This window comes from Thunnus maccoyii, chromosome 18 (genome assembly GCF_910596095.1).
Source record: "Thunnus maccoyii chromosome 18, fThuMac1.1, whole genome shotgun sequence".
Classification (NCBI taxonomy): domain Eukaryota; kingdom Metazoa; phylum Chordata; class Actinopteri; order Scombriformes; family Scombridae; genus Thunnus; species Thunnus maccoyii.
This window is the reverse complement of record NC_056550.1, coordinates 15,922,618-15,942,096: the sequence shown is the minus strand read 5'-3', so window position 1 is coordinate 15,942,096 and position 19,479 is coordinate 15,922,618. Positions and strand designations below refer to the sequence as shown.

At 39.6% G+C, this 19,479-nt stretch overlaps 1 protein-coding gene across 3 annotated transcripts in view; it reads left to right on the top strand.

Annotated features, from left to right (window-relative positions):
* Positions 1–3,954: 3,954 nt before the first annotated feature.
* LOC121884808 (ras-related protein Rab-26-like) overlaps positions 3,955–19,479 on the top strand; it is a 56,120-nt gene continuing 40,595 nt past the window's right edge. Inside the window, exons 1-3 of one of the 3 annotated variants that reach the window (XM_042393817.1) lie at positions 3,955–4,181; positions 4,281–4,502; positions 6,464–6,574. In XM_042393817.1, coding sequence (XP_042249751.1) covers positions 4,317–4,502; positions 6,464–6,574 — 297 coding nt within the window. In that variant the 5' untranslated portion in view covers positions 3,955–4,181; positions 4,281–4,316. Of the gene's footprint in view, positions 4,503–6,463; positions 6,575–19,479 lie in introns of all 3 variants that reach the window. The other 2 variants (XM_042393819.1, XM_042393818.1) reach the window with 2 other exon arrangements.

Sequence of the window (19,479 nt, the reverse complement as noted above, 5' to 3'; positions counted from 1 at the left end):
GATGCTGTGATGACGTCTTTGGAAAGGTAATAATTAGCGGTGTCACCTTTTTTACAACGTAGAGGAAAGAGAACTAAAAGTTTTGTATGATGACAGATTTGAAGCCAGGGCTTGGCATCATTGGTTTAGTACATTAAAATATGGCAAAACTGACTGAAACACTCATGCCAAGGCAATTTTGAGCCACTAGAACGCATTGTTTTTGAAAAGGTTCATTTCTCTCCATTTTGTCTGGTGCTTATATTAGCTACAGCACAGTATATATATGGATATTGAGCTCCTGCATACACAGTCCAGTGGAGACATTAAAAATGTTACTGGGATAAATAATGCATCACCTTTTGTCTCCTGGGGTGAAATTCAGGCATGAAGAAAAGTTAAGAAATCATTATTATCAAATCAAAAAATAAACCAAAGTCAGAGCTTGTGCACTTAAAGCAGCAGCAATGAAATTGCATCAAAAATTCAACTGAAATGAAGGTACTGTAATTTATATTAAATGTGCCTGAGGAAAACAGCATGCTCTCTAATCGGGGTCGAGACCTCTCCAGGGGGTCACAAGATAAATCTGAGGGGTTGTGAGATGTTTAACAGGAAAAGAAAGGAAAAAGAAGCTGTACATCTGCTACACAAAGATTTCTTTTCTGTCTTATCTCTCATTTTTTTCATCATTTTTGTGAAACATGGGTCATGACACAAAAAGGTTGGGAATTATTTTGTAGTAAACATCATTCAAGTAAAGTAAAGTGTTCATTAACTGATCATAGACTTGATATGCTTGGTATTTTTTATCTGTTGCGGATTCAAAAGTAGAGTTTTTCACACTCGGGATTATGGAAATAAACATTGGACATTGTCAAAGTAAGAGATTCCTCCTATTTCATAAGCACCTTCCATTAAAAATAAGTATTCTAGGACAAAATAAACACAGTGCTGGTGAAAGGTATATTCTCTGGGATTTTTGATTCATTAAAACATGCCCTGTAATTAGGCCTACACACAAATCAAAGTTACATACCTCACTATAAACAACCAGCACCAATGCCACCCATTCTCCTTCTCTTCATATCCGGCAGTTTCTCTCTCTCTCACACACACACACACACACGCAATCATGCACACACACTGTTTCTCTCATCTCTCAGGGAACGAATAAGTGCCAGGCAGTACCAGTCCACTGATGGTTGCTCTCGCCAAGGCCTGACAAACAGGGGTGCAGGCTGGCAGAACGCCCCCTGCCCCCCCTCACAGCACTCGGGCCACAGGCAGCTGAAAGAGAGGGCGGCCAACAGACCAACAGTTGGCGAGAGTTTGGTTGAGCGACTGTCCAGGCTGCTGCACGCCACCCAGCCCACGTTCAGGGCACCTGACCCTGGGTAAACTGACAAATGCCTGGCCTTTGGGTGCGCCTGCAGAGTGATGTGACCCTGAAGGCGCTATGACCTTATAGCCACCCCTCTGTCTGCCTTATGTTCACAGTCACCATGTTTTTTCAAGCACCTGACCAAGAAAATTACGCTTGCACTCACTCACATTTTTCAGTCTGTTTGACTAATTGTCATGGAGATGGCATGGCTAAGAGGAACAGCTCTTAGGATGCTCGCACCCAGGAAAGATTGCTGTAATTTTCACCTAATTCACATCTTGAAATGATGTAATTCGATGCTTTAGTTTAATTGCTGCCTTGTTAGTTTCAGCAAAGAAAAAGTACATTTGCTTCATTTCTTTCAACTGCCTCCACAGTATGTATTCATAGACCTTTTTATGTGCTAGTGCTGCCATATATGTTGGCACAGATATTAACAGGCACACACACACACACACATAAACACATGGTACACAAGTACACATTATAACTTTGCAATGTACAGAACACTTATTGGGTATATTTAACTTATCTTGACAAGACTGTTAATTTCTCTGAAACCAGGGATGGATTCCAATCACCCTCTCTATCCACGTCCCCTATTCCCTCCAAAATGCCCAGCTGTTGCTCCTGTAGACAGCTGCTTTAGGGGCAGAACGAATCTCAGCTGTCGAGAGGAGTTGTGCGTGGGGGTTGGTGGATTTTGGGGTTTGTGTTCCCTCAAACCAATGACACTCCGCTCTCCACGCTGCAGTGAGTTGGGTGGAGTACAGAAAAATGCTGACAGGCAGCAGATTTAGGTACCGAAACCAGAGGCTACAGCTGTCTGTGTGTTTACAAAAAAACTGCTCAGTACAACTCTGGAGCTCTGGGTTCAACTTAGAAATGCCCCCAAGAAGTCTGTGTAGAAAATCCTCAGCTTGCTCTCTGTTTGGATGTTGGAAAATACAAGAGGAATGGCATGTGCTTAGTGCTTTAATGTTGCATTATGCTAAAATTAAAATTTACACATCAAAAATTTTAGTAATGAATATTTACAGCACAAAGATCAGTTGAAATATTGTGACTAAACTCTTGCCAAATCCAGTAAGAGGTGAATATACTGTCAATTTCCATCCACTGCACAGAAACCCCCATATACAGTATATGACTTTCAACCTATTGCTCTGTTGTTTCCTGTTGAATATTAAAATGCAGACTGGATTGGTTTTCACTTTGCTAAACTCGTATATATTAAACAAAACTGCCTCTTTGAGAGTTGAGCCTGTTATTATTCATGCTACACATCGTAAAGGTCAGACGTAATACAACCTCACTTCAGTCTCATGTTGTTGGGAGCAAATAAGGTCTCTAGGCTATGATCTGTGAGCATGTTGTAATGAGCCTGGACAGCCTGGCATCTGAACAGAAAGACAGTTGTGTCATACACAAATTCCATATTGCATAACAAACTAGATTACAGAGAGGGGGGAAACAACAGCATCTCATTACTGGCCACAGAGGATCAGGGTCTAATCAAAGTATGCTGCTGTTCTTTGTTGCAAATGTAGACAATATGTGGAGCTCGATACAGAGCGACATCCTCCGTGTCATAGAGAGACGTATGAATTATGTTATGAGTTATAACGGGTGTGGGTAAGAGTCACAGAGAGGCCAGTGACCATCTCTTCAACTGTTTCGCTCTGATCACAACCTGCTGGAGACTGGAGGGAGCTGAAAAATGACTGTAGCCCATATGAACACCTACCATCAAAAAATTAATCCACTGGATATGTGTATCAATTTAATTAAAATTATGTGACATATTTCTTAAATATCTAAGTCCATATCTTTTGTTGTCGTTGTTGTTGTTGTTGTTGTTGTCATTTCTCTCAGGACTGCTGTTTCTTTTCAGTTTACTACAGCAATCTAATGTGGCCATGATCCTGTTTCACAAAATTTATAATCTTATACTAATCACCTAATGCTTAATGCAACTGCAATTACAGAGACCAACTTAAACTTTGTCTTGCAGCTCAACAGTTTGATCTGTTGCGTTCATATGACAATAATCTTATATTCTTATGTTGCCCTCTTGTGGTGAATTACTGTAATCACGTCTCCACCACGTTCCACAGGTGGCTGGGAGACATGACGTGGATTTCAGCTCTTTTCCTCCACCTCATGCATCATATTATTATTTTGTTTAATTTCTTCTTCAGCTACACCTTATCAATGCACAAGAACAGATGTTATTGAATCCAGTGTTTCACTTTCAGATAGAAGAAAAATGAGCTTTCAGTACGGTATTTGTACAGATGCGGCTGCTTTTCAGCACCATGGACAGTGTCCTGTGCCCTCTGTAACCCTTATCACCATCAGTGATCTCATTAATTAGCACTACAGTCCCGCTACATCAATGTGATACAGATGCATAGATCACTTTAAGTAACATGGAGATGTTTCATCTTTAAATGTTTCCACACTCACTACAATAGACCCATAATATCAGGCTTAATAGTAAAGAGGAAGTTTATAATGTGAGAAAAAAAGGGGCTGATGCTTTTTCTAAAGGTGCCCTCGAGCTGTGTACGCTGTAAAGTGTAGCACCCCTGCGTCCTGATTGTTTTGCGCTCAAGGTGGAGTTGTCTGCCACATCACATCTAATTGCTGCCGCTACAGCGCGCAGTGCTGATGCTGTTGCCCTGAACAGAACAAGCTGCTGAGAGCAGGAAGCGGCTGAACAACAACGGAAGCGAGAGCGTTTCGCATCTCGGGACAATTTCACTCCTACATAGAGAAGAGAGGTGTCGAAGAACATGCGTCCAACGCGCAGGTGAAAAAAAAAAAAAAAGCAAATTTTAAGTTCTTTGCTGCTGCAACTTTTCGGCACTAGCTTGAACAGATTTGGGGAAGGTTTATTTGTTTGCTTTAGCTCCGATTCACAGAGATAGTTTTGAAATCTTGAGAGATGTCTCGCAAGAAGGCTGTCAAAGGAAAAGCCGCAAGCAGCAGCCCGTCTGCAGGCAGCCCCACCGGGAAAGGGACCGGGAAAGCTGCGAGGAGCAGCCCGGGCTTTGTTCAGATGAACGGTGTGGTCCATCCCAGCAGACCCTCCATAAGCAACAGCAGCGAGTTTTATGACATCGCTTTCAAGGTAAGCACCTGCTGTTTGGATACAGTTACAGCTATGGTAAAAAATAAATAAATAAATAAACTCAAATCAAAGTAGGCTAGATTTTTACATTTTAAACGAACAAATCACAGTGATAATAAGATGATATAAATTGGTATACATCAGTGCCACAGAGGTCACTATACACTCACTATAAATCATCATACCAAGTCATGTAGATACTTGTAGGCTTTTTGTGTCCTATAATATGATAGACAGAAGAGAAACATACACAAAATAAACCTGTTTGTTTTCTTCGCCAGGGTTGTTTTCCTGTTTAGCGTTGAACTGTCTTCCGTTTTACAACCACCTTTATTCATTAAACAGCAGCAAAGCCCCTGACACCAGCTGTGTCAATACACGATCGATGAGCTGCACACCGCCAACAAACAAATCATTCGCTCCCGCGGTGCAGCTGGTTGAATGCATGTTTGTCTCAGCAGTGCAGGTTATTGGGTTTACATATAGCCTACACAGAGACATTTTTGGGTTTGATTTCTTCAACTAAGCATAATGTGAGCACTTATGTGAGTAAAGAGAACTGTCACCTCACCTCACCACAACACAAACACAGACTCACACCCACAGATTCTCCGTGTGGACTCCCAGCGTAGCTTCAAGGGGACTTGTGCCACCTACTCTATTTTTTTGAAGCAGCTGTTTGATGTGAGTGCATGATGGCTTTGTGTTGCTCTTTTCACAAAAAAACAATTGAATTGTTCCATCCATGCCACTTCACTCAGCAAAGGAAACTGTAGACATTTCTTTTATTGAATTGTTATTTATTGGGTGCATGGATAGCCCTGCAACCATAAAAATGAACAACTACAGAAAAGGCCACATGCTCCAGTTTCTATCTGACTGTTTTTTTTACGTTGACCTGTTCTTCTTCTTTAGCACCATATTGATCCAATAACATTCTCTCTTAATTATTTCTAAATGTTGCAACATTGGATTAAAACCCACCTGTAGCTTTATGGGTGTAGAACTTGTACTGTATCCAACTTTCTGATTTATTGTTCCCTCTGTAATATCATTATTTCTCATTTAGGAAACTGATTGCATTTTATTTGTAAAAGCCTAAAGGCAGGGAGAGACCTGGTACTCCCTCCTGCACACTGTTAACTCCCGTTTAGATTACAGTATGTAGAGTTGAGGGAGACTTAATGGGGAGAGATGAACAGATGCAGAGATTTAAAAAAAGAGTATGTAAAAGGGAAATATGGAGCACGGGGGAATCAGGGGTGAGATTCTCAGATATTACCCTTTGCTGCATTTTACATCTGTTCAGCAACCTTGTAACATCCCTTCATTCTTCATTCCTCTGTCTTTCATCTCCTCACTGCTCTCCTCTGTGCACCCAAGAGACACTTTTGAGTTCCATGGTCTAAGGCCCACAGTCCCTCAGCTAACCTGATAACAGTAATCACATCAAACCTTTAATTTCATCACAGCGAGGAATAAAAAGAGAAATGCACAACTGTGTGTTCAGCAGGAATGAAACACAAGCAAATCTGTCATGTATGCATGCTAACCTGCACACACAGAGCTGTAAGGTGGTTATATGCTTACACACACTTGTAACAAGGATCTAAGGATGTTCACTGGTTATAATGAGCAGTCAAAATATTCGTTCACATACACTGTCACTGGCCAAGCACCAAAATCACAGGACTAATTTAGATGAGTGATTCAAATGTTCTGGTTTTTCTGAGTACACATAATCAGACACTGATATAGCAGTGGCTCCTCTTCTTCATGCTCCTACATGTGTTTTTGGTTTTGCTAGTTATTTTAGTTTTGTCTGACAGTTAGCTTTTGTTTATCAGTCAGATAGTCTTAAGCTTTCTCCTTCACACTTCTGTTTGTGCATTAGTTCAGCCCTTCAGTCGTTCCTGGCAGCTCCAGCTGGCTGACTTTTCCCCTCTCGGCTTCCTGTGCAGGTGATGCTGGTTGGAGACTCTGGTGTAGGAAAAACCTGTCTGCTGGTGCGTTTCAAAGATGGAGCATTCTTGGCTGGCAGCTTCATTTCCACTGTGGGCATCGACTTTAGGGTGAGTTTAAATCAATAAAACCAAAAGCAAACAAGCATACACAGACAAATCCTGCACATACATGATCATGCAAACACACTTCAAGGTACCTTTTTATAAAACAAGGTCATATGTACTAGTGGGATTTTTTTCAAAGCTATTCAGTGTCTTTCTATGCCCCACAGCTACATTACAAGTACTTCCTGTGTTAAAAGTCGTATAAGATAGGATATTGATTTCTTAAATTAGTTTGACATGCTTTAGTTTTTTAGGCTCCCTCAGTGATAATCATGTCTGTCATGTGCCAGTTTCATTGTCCCACATGGCCAACCAGGAAGGAATTTGTCCATCTTTTTGTAATGGTCCATATCAGTTGTTTCTGTCAAGGTAGTCAGGCGACCCCTGAGACCCAGCACAGCAGAGAGAAAGAGACAGCTGCCTGCCTCCGGCTCTTCAGCGGCTGCAGTTACAGCCTTGGGTGTTCACTGAACTACTACTTTTAATTAGCAGGCCTTATGAGAGCTATATACTCTAATAGCCATGTATCTGCGATTTTTGTCTCCTCCTCTCTTGTCTCTGTTGAAAAAGCCTGCCTTTGTGTTTATTATATTACATTTTCGTTTGCACTGTGTCTGGGAAGTGTTAAATGAACTCTGTGGTAATTTTTGAGTGCCATAGTTTGTGTTTTTGTTGTATTCAGTGTCATTTTTACTTCTGTTTACTTGATATTGATGGGAGTAGTCAATCTTAACCCACAGTTTTAACAGTGATGAGCTGCTCACTGATCCAGTCACTCATTAAAAGGATGCAGCTTACAGCTTACCTTCCCTCACCTCTTTTAGTTAGAGTGTGACAGTTGCTGACTTGTTCCTCCACCAATCTTTCTCAGGAAACTCTTTGCATAAGTTCTTCTCAACTGTTCCTTCAACCATCTAATCACCACCTGCACTGACTGGGTGGGGACGAAATGATAGAGTGTTTTAATGGAAAACGTACTTGGAAAACTAACTTATTTTAAAATGCTGTTTGAAGTTCCAAAGTAGACACATTGCATAAAGCGTAAGTGCAACATTAGATCCTTTATACTCTTGGGAGGTATATTCACATGGGCAGCCACTGTGTGTGTGTGTGTGTGTGTTCGTCTGCTAAAGTATCCAACCATTGTATAGCCCTGTGTGTGGGTTGGATGAGTTTGTGGGTGGATGAGCAGTTGATTTATTTACTTATGTAACGTCTCTTATAAAACTGCGTCTGTAGTCCCAATGTACATGTTGGGTCTATCTAAGCAAAGCAGAGACCTTCATCAGCTATCTCTGCCCGCTGCATTTATTAATAATGGCGGGAAAAGTACACAACTCCTGAAGTTCAGTGCTTAGTCTGCTCTTATGTCATATTGACTTATTTAATTGGAGTGTGGCACAGAGCTGTGTGCCGTGAATAATTTCATTATCATCCTCTAAGCTCCCATTCTCTTCTGGATGGTTTCTTGTTAAATGGTTCACTTTTGAAATAGACCTTCATTTATTCACGAGTATCCTTCCTGAGTCATTCTATGGGTCAGCAATGATATGGCAATGTTTTTGTTCTGTTAATTAGAATCAGGGCTGAACAATTGATTGAAATTTTATCGAAATCGCAATATGGCCTCCTGCAATTTTCGAATCGCTTGAGGCACAATATTTAATAAAGGAGAAATGTGTGTCAAAATACCATTTTTATATTAAATATTGTTGTGCTGCAGGGATGTCCTGGACTACACATTATATTCTACACACTTGCGAAAACATGTTTTTCAATTAAAATCAATGAAAATGAGAATAATGATGTAAAAATGATCATTCCTATAATATTACAAATCATATCACAATTGCAATATCAGTCAAAATAATCACAGCCCTAATTAGAATACAGATAAAATGGCATTTTTCTCTATTTTAGTATTTTTATTTTGCTTTTTTACCATTTTGCATGCAACTGACAATGTCCACAAGTACAGAATAAATAAAGAATTTAAAAAAACACACACACACATAACCACAGACATAACATCCACTTTATGATTATGTACATATAAAGTTATTTTTTATGTGGCTGCACAAATTGCACAAACAGTGGGTTTGTTTGAGAAGTTGAGAGACCAGGAATGAGTTGGAGCATATAAAAATCCTTGGTGTTTATCTTCCCATGGAGGATACACGGAGAGAAACAGAGAAACGGGGAGTGATTGTTATTTTTAGGAAAAGACGGTTTTGATCCCTTTTAGTTGGTGGGAAAGAAAGGCAATTTGCTTCGTATGGGGATTTGATCCGGTCCCCACTTCAAAGCTGCAGCAAGATGCCGTGTTTTTTTCTCCCTCTTGTTTATTGTAGTCTCATCTTGTTTAAGCCTCAGCATGTTCTCAGGATTACAGAGCTGTAGTGGTGCCTTGTTAGACTTAAAATACATTGAGTCAGAATAGGAAATACAACTCCAGACAAATTGCATTTGATTATAAAATCTCCCCATAATTCCTATAAAGGGATCATAAAGGGATCCACCTCTCTGGTTCATTCATGCTAAATTCAAGTTAAAAGATGAAGCAGTATGAATTATTTCTCTCATCAAGTGAATTCATAGAAACTCTGTTGCATATGAAAAAGATTTTTAAGACATGCAACTAAAATGTAAGGCTTTATAAGTTAAGGTCAGTCTTCACAATCTAAAATTTTATTTTAAAATGAAATAGTTGATTTGCATAGAAGTGTTTTCACGAAACAATGATAAAGATGCATCATATGCAGGTTTTTGCTTCAACTAAATTTGACTCCAGTAAACCAGAGAAGACAACACACTTGCAAACTGCGATGCAATACATCCAGGTCATCAGTTACCATGGTAATGCAGGTGCTAACCGACAGGCAGGTGACTGGGATTGACTAGAGGGCGAAGCTGTACTCGTTCTTGATTGCACGGCCTCTAAAGTTCCCTGGCTTGTGCGAGTCAGAGTTCTGGTGATTTTCTCATTTATTTATGTATTTGCTTCGATCAAGAGGTCATAAGCAGTATGTTAGAGGCATCAGGTGGGTGTAAATGACTCCTGCTGCTGTCCGTGCTCTCTGAGGCAAAATGACTAGATGTATTCTTAATGCTACAGCTTGCTATTTAGTATTTAAATGAAATATGGATTTACATCACATGACACTTGCGTATCCTGAGGACATTTCCTCCTCCATTTTGTCCATTTCTCTCTGCACTCTGACACACACTATCACCTTATGTAACTTAGCTGTCTTTTGACTTCTTCCATCTCCAAGGGATACTGGGTTGGGTTCATGCCCTGTCTGTGGAAGATGGCTGTCGTCTCTTCTATAAAATGAACCAAAAGCAGCTCTGCAGGACTTTCTAAGGAGAAACCAGCAATTACTTATTAGAGCAGTCCTCCAAGCTTGACTTTTTTAGAAGTTCTGGCACTGCAGGGCAACAGATCAGCAGATTCATGTCCCCACCACTGATGAAGACAGACAGTATAGAGAAGCTGTAGATATATTTGTTGACTGGGATATTTGCCTCTTAGACCTTTTTATAGTTATTGATACACATTAGACAAATTAGACATTAAATTCATTCAAATACGATAAAACAATGTCATCCAAATGGTCACAGAACAAATTAATTACATGTGTTATCAACTGTATTAAAAAGCTTTCAAAATGAGTCAATATATTTTGCTACAGGAGAAATATTTCCGTTCTGAAGGATGTCGAGCTAACAAACAATAAACAGGTTGATACAAGTGATAACTTGACATTTTTTCCTTGTGAGATCAAAACCATAATACTTGCTGAAAATAATAAAGATATAAAAAACATATTAGACACAGTCATTTTACATTCATTAGTTTCCCCATTAGTCTGACGAAGAGGAGGAAACTGTATTGCTTTATTTTTTCTGAAAGTTGACATCATACTTTGGTGGGTCTATGATCCTTATTAAGGCCCATACTGTTTTTCCCACTGTCAACAAATCCCATGAAAAGACCAAAACCAATAGTGCATCATTGTGTTTCTCAATAATTTACTACTTCCATACCCAGTCTGTGGCACTCAGCTCCAAGCCCACTGGCTCCTACTGAAATCTTTAAAAACAGCTCATAAATATAGTGTAATTTTTTTAAAAAGCCACGTCATTTCCTAAAACAGCTTGGCACTGTAGTTTTAGCAAAGGTTACTTAAACAGGACTAAATATTGCTTTCAGCTGCAGATGAATGAGCACATTTGGTGCTCTGAGTATTTACAGCACCGGGATGGTGTGAGTAGGATTGATTCAAAGTAAACTACAGTGCCAATGTTTTGTTGTGGAAAGGACAATGTCACCCAATGCGGATCGGTTCATTGATGTGTTTTTAACAGTCTGTAGACAACTAAGCTATAATAAGCTATATCAGCCTCGTGCTATACAAGGAATACTTGCTAATAGGATCTATTGATGTTTTTTTCATGAGATTTGCTGACAAAAGAAAAATATGGAATATGCTTGTCATTTTAAGTAGTAAACATGTGCATATATTGTTTGTGCAAATACCATACTTTGCTAAAGTGTTTTAGGCTGAAAAGGCATTTATCTTAATTTCCCATAAGCACCTGAATGCATCATCAGGAAAAAGTTGGTGTTAACTAATACCAACACATGAAATGGTAATGTTGATTGGATTAATGTTCATAGCTGCTTTAATAGTGTTGGATGAGGTAATTATAAAATGCTCTTATCAACTTTGTCACTTCCAAACTTGCCTCAGGTGGGCAGGGAACAAATGTAAACTGTCCGTAGTGCTGTAGTGAATAACACTACCAGGTTTACCAATATCATTACCAAACTTCTGAAATATTTCATGTCAGTCAGTCTATCTCAATCTGCTTCAATCAGATTTTCACAAACTGAAGGATCAATTTCAATTTTCCAGTCTGTAATCGTCATATCCATCATACTTTTAGTTTGCTTCATTTTTCTGTCACTTTCCTCCCCGGCATGCTATTTGGCGTTTTGTGCATATTCTCACTAAAAATAATGTGTTGTTTATTCTTTTAAATGTTGTAGCCTGAAGGTAAACATTTTTTATTACTTTCAACTAAATCCCAGTGTTACATATAGCAGCAGGGAAGTTAGTGGTCTTATCTTGGCTTTAAACATAATGAGTCCCAAATGTTATTTACTGAAAAATGATATTGTCATCTTGAAAGGGGATTCTGTCACCGTTAATGTCTGGGTCAAAATGTCTTAATTTGGAAAATAAAAGAACTGAATAGCAATATCTCAAAAGTAAAGAAGAGGACAATTAAAAAGAAGAAAAAGAAAGAAAGGAATTCGGGGAACAAAGCAGAAAAGCGAAGATGCTAAAGGGAAGCCAGTTAACCATGACTCCACACAATTTGCCTTACTCTAATTTCCATTGTGGCAGACAAAACAACCCTCTCCTCTTTTCCTCTTACCAATAACCTCATGACACCAGGGAGGAGATGGGTAATCCTTCAATCCCTCAGTTGACATAAATGCAGTGGTGGGGAGAGGAGCAGCACTTCTCACCTCCACTGAGAGACAAGGGAGCTGCTCCCAGCTGTCAGTTATGTCTTGTGCGCCCCGAGTGACAGACCACTTATGCAACCAGAGATTTCACCTCCCTGCACCTCAGGAAAACATCACTTATGTGACCCAGGGAGAGAGATCTTGAAATATGCCTGTGAGGATGGATGATCCGACTTATGGCTTGTTTGCCTCTAGGGCTTTCAATGTCAGACTGTCGGTCAGTTGGTCCACAACTGTGGTCCAGACTGAATATGCTAATAGCTATCAGATGGATTGCCATGCAGTTTCAGGGACATTCATGATCCCCAGTGGATGAATTTTAATGAACTTTGATGATCAACTGACTTTTCCTCTAATGCCGCCACCACCACAAAGTTTTCACTTATCCTGTGAAATACCTCAACATCCACTGGATGGATTGGCACAAAACTTGGTACAGACATCCATGATATAATGTATCCTACTGACATTGGTGATCCTCTGACTTTTCCTCTTGCCACCATGATGTTGACATTTGTGCTTAGATTTTATTGCAATAACATCTCAGGTAACATTTACCATTCATCCTGCTTATTCAGCCCACTCTCATTCCCAGGTTGTCAAATACCACTGCTTTGTCACGCCCCTCGGCATCTGATACCGACATATAAGGTGCCCTTCAGCATCTGTGTGAGATGCACCGGGCTGTCAACTAACTGCAATTTAAACCCGTGACAATATCAGATGCCCAGAGCAACTGCTCCGGCTGTCCATTCACTCCAATATTAACCCGATTGCAGCACTATGAGACACTTTGAGCAACAGTCCAGTAGGCAGATCAGAGGACCCGCCGCCCGTAAATAGTTTCCTCACTGTCAGTTCCCTTGTTAATGTTTTCTTTTAATGATATCCTCAACATTTCTCAACACAAAAACATGAAAGTGTCCTTGATAACTCAACAATATAATAGGTTAATGTTATCGCTATCAGTTTTAATTATTTCTCCTTCAATTCTGAGAAATAAGGTTTTGGATACTGGAAGGCTACATTACCCATGATCCTTAGCCACCATTGCTGTGGAGATAAAGACAGTCCACTTTGTTACCTGTTACAAATCCATCATTTATTTCAAGCTGATTAAGATTTTGTGTGCACCTGGTTCATGGAGTCCCCCCCTTCACACACACACACACCATGGAGTGGTGTATTGGATGCAGTGGCTCAATAGTCTGTCTGTGAGTGAGTGAGTGAGTGTTTGACTGAGAGTTTAAGTGACACCCTCTCTGACAGAGATACATAACCACTCTTGACCTCAGAGACCACTCCTCCCCTGCTCCTGCCTGATGTGTGAACAAAATGTGTAACAGTTCAACTCATGTTGGCATGTGATGTGCACCACAATATTAAAATTTGCCCACTGACTTTGTCACAGATAATTTCTCCCCTGAGGATGAACAATTGTTTTATCTTACACTCTGACAATGAAGTCAGTCACCACAGAACACAGCTCAGGATAGATAAAACATCCCAACACTGCCTGCCTTCTCTAACGTTTTACTTCCAATACTGAAGTGGTCTATAAAATTTCCCCGACAGGTTTAAGAGACATGGATCACACCTGGCATACTAATTCATTTCACCTTGATTGTAGTCTGTATTGTACACAGGACAATTTTTATCTTAATGATTTACTTTTGCAGCGCTACATTAGGGAAGTTGTCTTTTTGGGCTACAATGAATGGGCTAGTGTTCATTTCTGAATAATACATGGCAGAAGCTATTTTTTTAATGCAAAATCTGAACCTGATAATGATATGGATAATACCTTTCATTTTTATAACACTTACGTAAAGTGTACTTAAAACACAAACTGGTCACAAAGTGGATTAAAGTTCAGGAAACTGCAAAATATAAAATAATTTCAGGAAAGTGAATGTGAAATAATGAAAATCTACTCATTTACACTTGTAATACCCTCCTCCTCCATCCGCTCTGTTTTTCTTGAGAGATTGCCCTTCATGTTCTCATTTACACTAATGACACTCTGACTCCCATGTGTCACATGTCCAATCAGAAGTTTCACACCTCGTTGATGGAGATGAATCATGTAAAATCAAATTTCCATGTTTTAAGCACAGCAGGAGAGTTTCACACATAACAGACAGCCCCATTTATTCAGATTTCACTTTCCTCTGATGTTATTTTTGGGTGTACTTACGGGGAGGGGGTGATGAATCAGGCAACTCCAACATTTCATGAAACACTTCAGTCATCTGATTTTGAAGCGGAGATGCATTTCGGCACTCTGCTCTGGTATTTAAGAACATTAAAACTGTAACTCTGAAGGATGCATTAAAAATATATGTAAAAATCTTTGACCTTTAACCTCCACTGCCCTGGGGAAGACAACCTGCGCAAGACTCTCCTCCTAATTAACCATGATCAAAGCCAAATAACGCTGATTGGAGGATTTCCTACTTTAACAGAGAGAGCACCTGCTCTGACTTCTTGTATTTTTGTACCCTAATGAGACACGGATCTCCATTTATTTATACAATAAAAACTGAGGCAGCAAATTGCTTTATAATTACATACCGTATGTATCCAATGAGCTTCGTTGTCTTGGAGGAGCTGTCCAATACAGTTGCATCAACTATCAACAATTACTGATCTATAGTTTATCCGTTTATCTATCTATGCTGCATCTCCACCATTGAAGAGCTATTTTTTTCAGCGCCGCTCCGAGCAAATGAGCAGAACCTCTCGATCTGCTCTAAACTCAGACTTAAACATCCCTCTGCGGCAGACTGCCTTTGCACAATCTGCTTTCTCATTTACGGGCCATCAAACATTGGAATATGCTTCCAGCTGAGCTTAAAACTTGCACAGACTTTCATTCTTTTTCCCCAGGTGGAAAAAAAGGATATTGAGTAACCAGTCATGTCGACATTAATTTGACCGTGATTCAGATTTTTTATTGTAATGAATTGTAATTTTATAGTTGTACCGGATAAATGTGCTGGTGTGCTTGTAGATTTGACTGTATAATTGTTAGTGTGATAGAGACTATGTAATGGTGTAGCTTGTAAATGAATGTTTTAGTGTCTGGTGATTGTTCTGTGTGTACCTGCCCAGGGACTGCAGATGGAAATTAACTAAATAGCTAAATCTGGCATAAGTCATCTCTTCTCATTTTGAGATTAATGTTTTTTGTGCATGGTCCTTGTTTAATAGAGAGAATGATAATAATAATAATAATAACAGAATAGACTGTTGAATAATTCAAACACTCTTATTATGCAGGCAGTGCAGAAGATTGTCTTGATAAGACTGTGTGTGTGTATGTGTGTGCATTTACATAGCAGAGAGGATGGCAGTGTTCCAGAGATGAGACAGTGGCAGCAGCAGAGAGGTGGCAGGACAGGTTAATCGAGTCACAGAGGCGCGGAATCAGCTGCAAATCTTACAGTCTAATAACCAGAGAGGAACCATGAAGCTGGCAAAGGGACAACACACACCAATACACACTGAACACACTTGCTGCACATGTTGCACGTCTTTGAAAATATAATGAGGAGTTGAAAGTGTTGAGAATGTTCCTGCATATATCGTGCTGTAATGAAGACCCCAGTCACCTGAAAGGACATATGATATATATACATATAGAAGAAGGTAACAGCCTCTTTCCATGTATCTCATCTACTGGGGAGATTTTAATTTAGCTGTGAGTTTGTGCGGATCTGTCACCACAGTGGAGATAGTGGGAAAAGATACTTCCTGATCTAATGACACATCAGAGCAGCTGTGAAATCCGCACTCGCTCCATGTAAATAAAGGTCTGCAGATGATATTAGGAATTCAAGCAATGCCCACTGGATTTTTTCGTCAGATTTTAAATAACCACAGATATACTGGTATCAGACAAGTAACAAGGGATTGCAGTACAGAAACACCAAAGATATGTTTCGAAAGGGTGGTTTGGATTGGGTATCAATCCGTAGACATTCACAAGGGTTAGAAAAAGTGCAGCTGTAGCTTACATCACATTAATGAAAAAAAAAAGAGTACAGGTAAACTAATCAGTTATAATGATCATTTAGGTATTGGTGACAAACTATCCTAACTATAAAATATTTCTTATTCCAAATGCATTATTGTTTTTATAGTTTTGATTTTTTTTTAGCAGCATATTTGAGTCTTGACCTACATTTGACATTTTGTAGATGTATTATGTAGTTTTTTTTAGTATTGATATAAATTTCCCACTCAGTAGCTATGTATCTTGATCACAAGTCTTAAAAATCTATAATGTTTGAGTAAAGGCTTACATATATATAGATGTAATAGATATCAATATTAGTATCAGCCTAAAATACAGTATAGATTGGTCTCAAATCATGTTCTTCATGAGTGCTTTTACATTTGCCATTTTACTCATTTTCCTTTCCTATGAGAAAATCTGCAAAGTTAGTGATACATTTTATGGTCAAAGAGGCAATACAAGTCTGTGTTTGATGCTATATCTCCATATTGCTCCACCATTGTTGATGTTCTTGGTCATACCAACTGAAATTGAAGCTGTAAATATTGATTTCTTGCCTGACCTCTGACCCCCATAATGCCAAGCCAATCACCGCACCTAGACATGTGATTTATCATGAAGGTTGTATTTTCTGTGGTTTGGTCATCCTCCAATAAACAGTGTTTCCTGGTACCAGTGGAAGCTCTTATTGTGTGGCCAATAACATTGAAAACAGCTTAGTAGTTAAATGGGCTAAAAATGTGTTAGATAGTCAATTTGCTGATCTTAGCTGAGCCCACAGCTGGACAGGGATGAGAAAGAGAAAGCGACGTTATTTCATTTTGATTGCTTTTCCAAGGAGATAAGGAGGCTATTGGGGAAAACACACTGGGATAAAGTATACGTACATTAAAACTGAAAAAGAATTGGCTGTGGCTCCAGGAACTGTGTATGTGTGCAAAATTATATTTGCAAGGTGAGGGCATTAAACATTAAATGTCTCATATGAAAAATAAATCTCTATCGATGGGGGGGGGATGGCTGTATGTCTTGCTTGTGTTAAATCATTAAGTGAGATAGTGGTGTTAATACCGGTGTAGTTCAGTGTAGTTTCCGTTCAGTTTCATTCAGTCACACATTCAGCGGCACATTTGCTGTCACCAACATACACACACATACACACACAATAACTCACACTGATAACAATGCTCAACAGATGTGCAGACTGTTAATGAACCAGGGGAGAGCCAGCAGCTCTTGTTATGCATCTGTCTCTTCTTTTTCTGTGTCCCTCTTCAGACTGTTGTCAGACATTGTCTCTCTTGCATCACTGCTGGCAAAAAACATTCTTGTGAAAACACGCACAGTCAACTTACGAGTTCACCATGTTTTGGGATGCAGGCGGTGTGTTCGAATGCTGGCAGTTTCTCTGTAAAGCTCAGAAGTTATTTGCTTCACCGCATAGTGTTGAAGAGGATTAAAAAAATAAGAAACATGCTGATAACTTAGTGCATGCTGTTTACTGAAATGTGGTTGTTTGTGGAACTCAAACACACACACACACAACACATTCATATACAGACACTCATGCACCATTGACTCATAAGCAGGTCCATCCTTCACGATGGCGCTCTAAAATAGATTAAATGACGACAAGCATGACATGAATCACTTTCTCTTTACTTTTTCGTCTCTGACTGGAAAAGACTCAATGTGTGTGTGTGTGTGTGTGTTCATATTAAATTGCACACCCCTAGACACTTACTGTAGGTTGTTTTTGACCTCTGTCGTCTCTGAACAATCATCATAGCTGACATTTGATGTATACGCTGCATTTTGAAGTGTTATGGCTGAAAAGCTCTTTGTTCAGAGGAGCATGAGGTCATCATCGCCAGACAGCATGTTTCTGAGAGTGACTCACGCAACAAGTGGACGTTAGTCATCGCATAATTACTGCGACTCAGTTGGAGGCAGAAACTAGATGCATTTAATTTTGTTTTAGCTGTATGGTTAAACACCCTAACCTGACTCGCCAGATGGTTTGTTATACAGAACCATCTGAGAAGTCCTCCTTGGGAACTGTTTGGAAAAGGGCAGGCACTTTCCAAAAATACTTGGCAAGTCATTGGATGAATCGTCTGTCTATCACTGTCTTACCTTGTGAGGCAGCTGGATTCGCAAGAATTTTCCAACACATTCTCACTCCCAACTCGTCACATATCAAAGCTTGGTCAGGACCCCGTAGCATCACTTTTTAACGCGTTGTATCACACTGTTACTGTCACTGTTAAAAAATAATTATATTTTATGGTGTGACAACGCGGTGGTTAAGGTCTGGTTAGTTTTAGGCACAAAAACCACTTGGTTAGGGTTCGGGAAAGATCATGGTTTGGGTTCAAATAAAAATTAAAACAAAAATGTTAAGGTGGTCTCAAACCGTGCTCTGTGCTGATTTCCAACTTTCTGCCAACAACATTACAAGCCATCCACCGACCCCTCCACCTCCTAATAAGAAAGTAAGTCAGCTTATATAGATGTCATGTGAAGTACGTCACTTCAGAAATGTTGATATGATAGGTATTGTTGAAATGTTAATATGCTACGTATTACAGGTGTTGAAGTGTACATATTCAGATCTATGGTTTACAGAAACGTACAATTCCAACGTTTTTTTCTGGCGACCAGGCTGGAATTTGTCACCTAATATAGATGTCATCGGTCTCATAGCGTCTATTTCAGATGTTGTGGGAGCTCAACAGAAGTCTAATGGACTACCCTGCACGTTAAAAAATGATGCTAAAGGGGTACCCAATGCGTTAAGAAGTGATGCCACGGGGTCCTGACCAAGCTTCGATATGTGATGAGTTGGGAGTGAGAACGGGCTGAATTTTCATAGGACACTGATCGGTCCGCATCACCAGGGGTTCATACACAAGCGCATAACTTGAAGCCTGACAAAATGGATTCTCGCTTGGTCTTGTGATGCCGTAATCTCACAGATCCAGCTGCCTCACAAGGTAATAAACACCCAGCGGTTGATTTTCCTTTTCAACAAAAACACAGTTGATTGTAGAGCTTTTTTTTTCTCTTTAGAATCACAGTTGAGAGAGTAGATCAGCAGGAGTCAAAACAAAGCTGATGACAGAAGTAGAAAGGTTGAGGTTGCTGCTTTGACAAGTTGAAGAATGCTTATGGAGCTGTGTGTTTGAGTCCCTCTCACTATTGACAAAAGGCCGATCCAATGATTCATCTCTTCATTTATATTGGGGATGAGTGTGGAAGACGTGTGACTGCATGTTTGTGTTTGCCTGTAGTCTTGCTGTAAATTGAATAAAATGTAGGACTTTAAAGAACTGTATCTTTTAA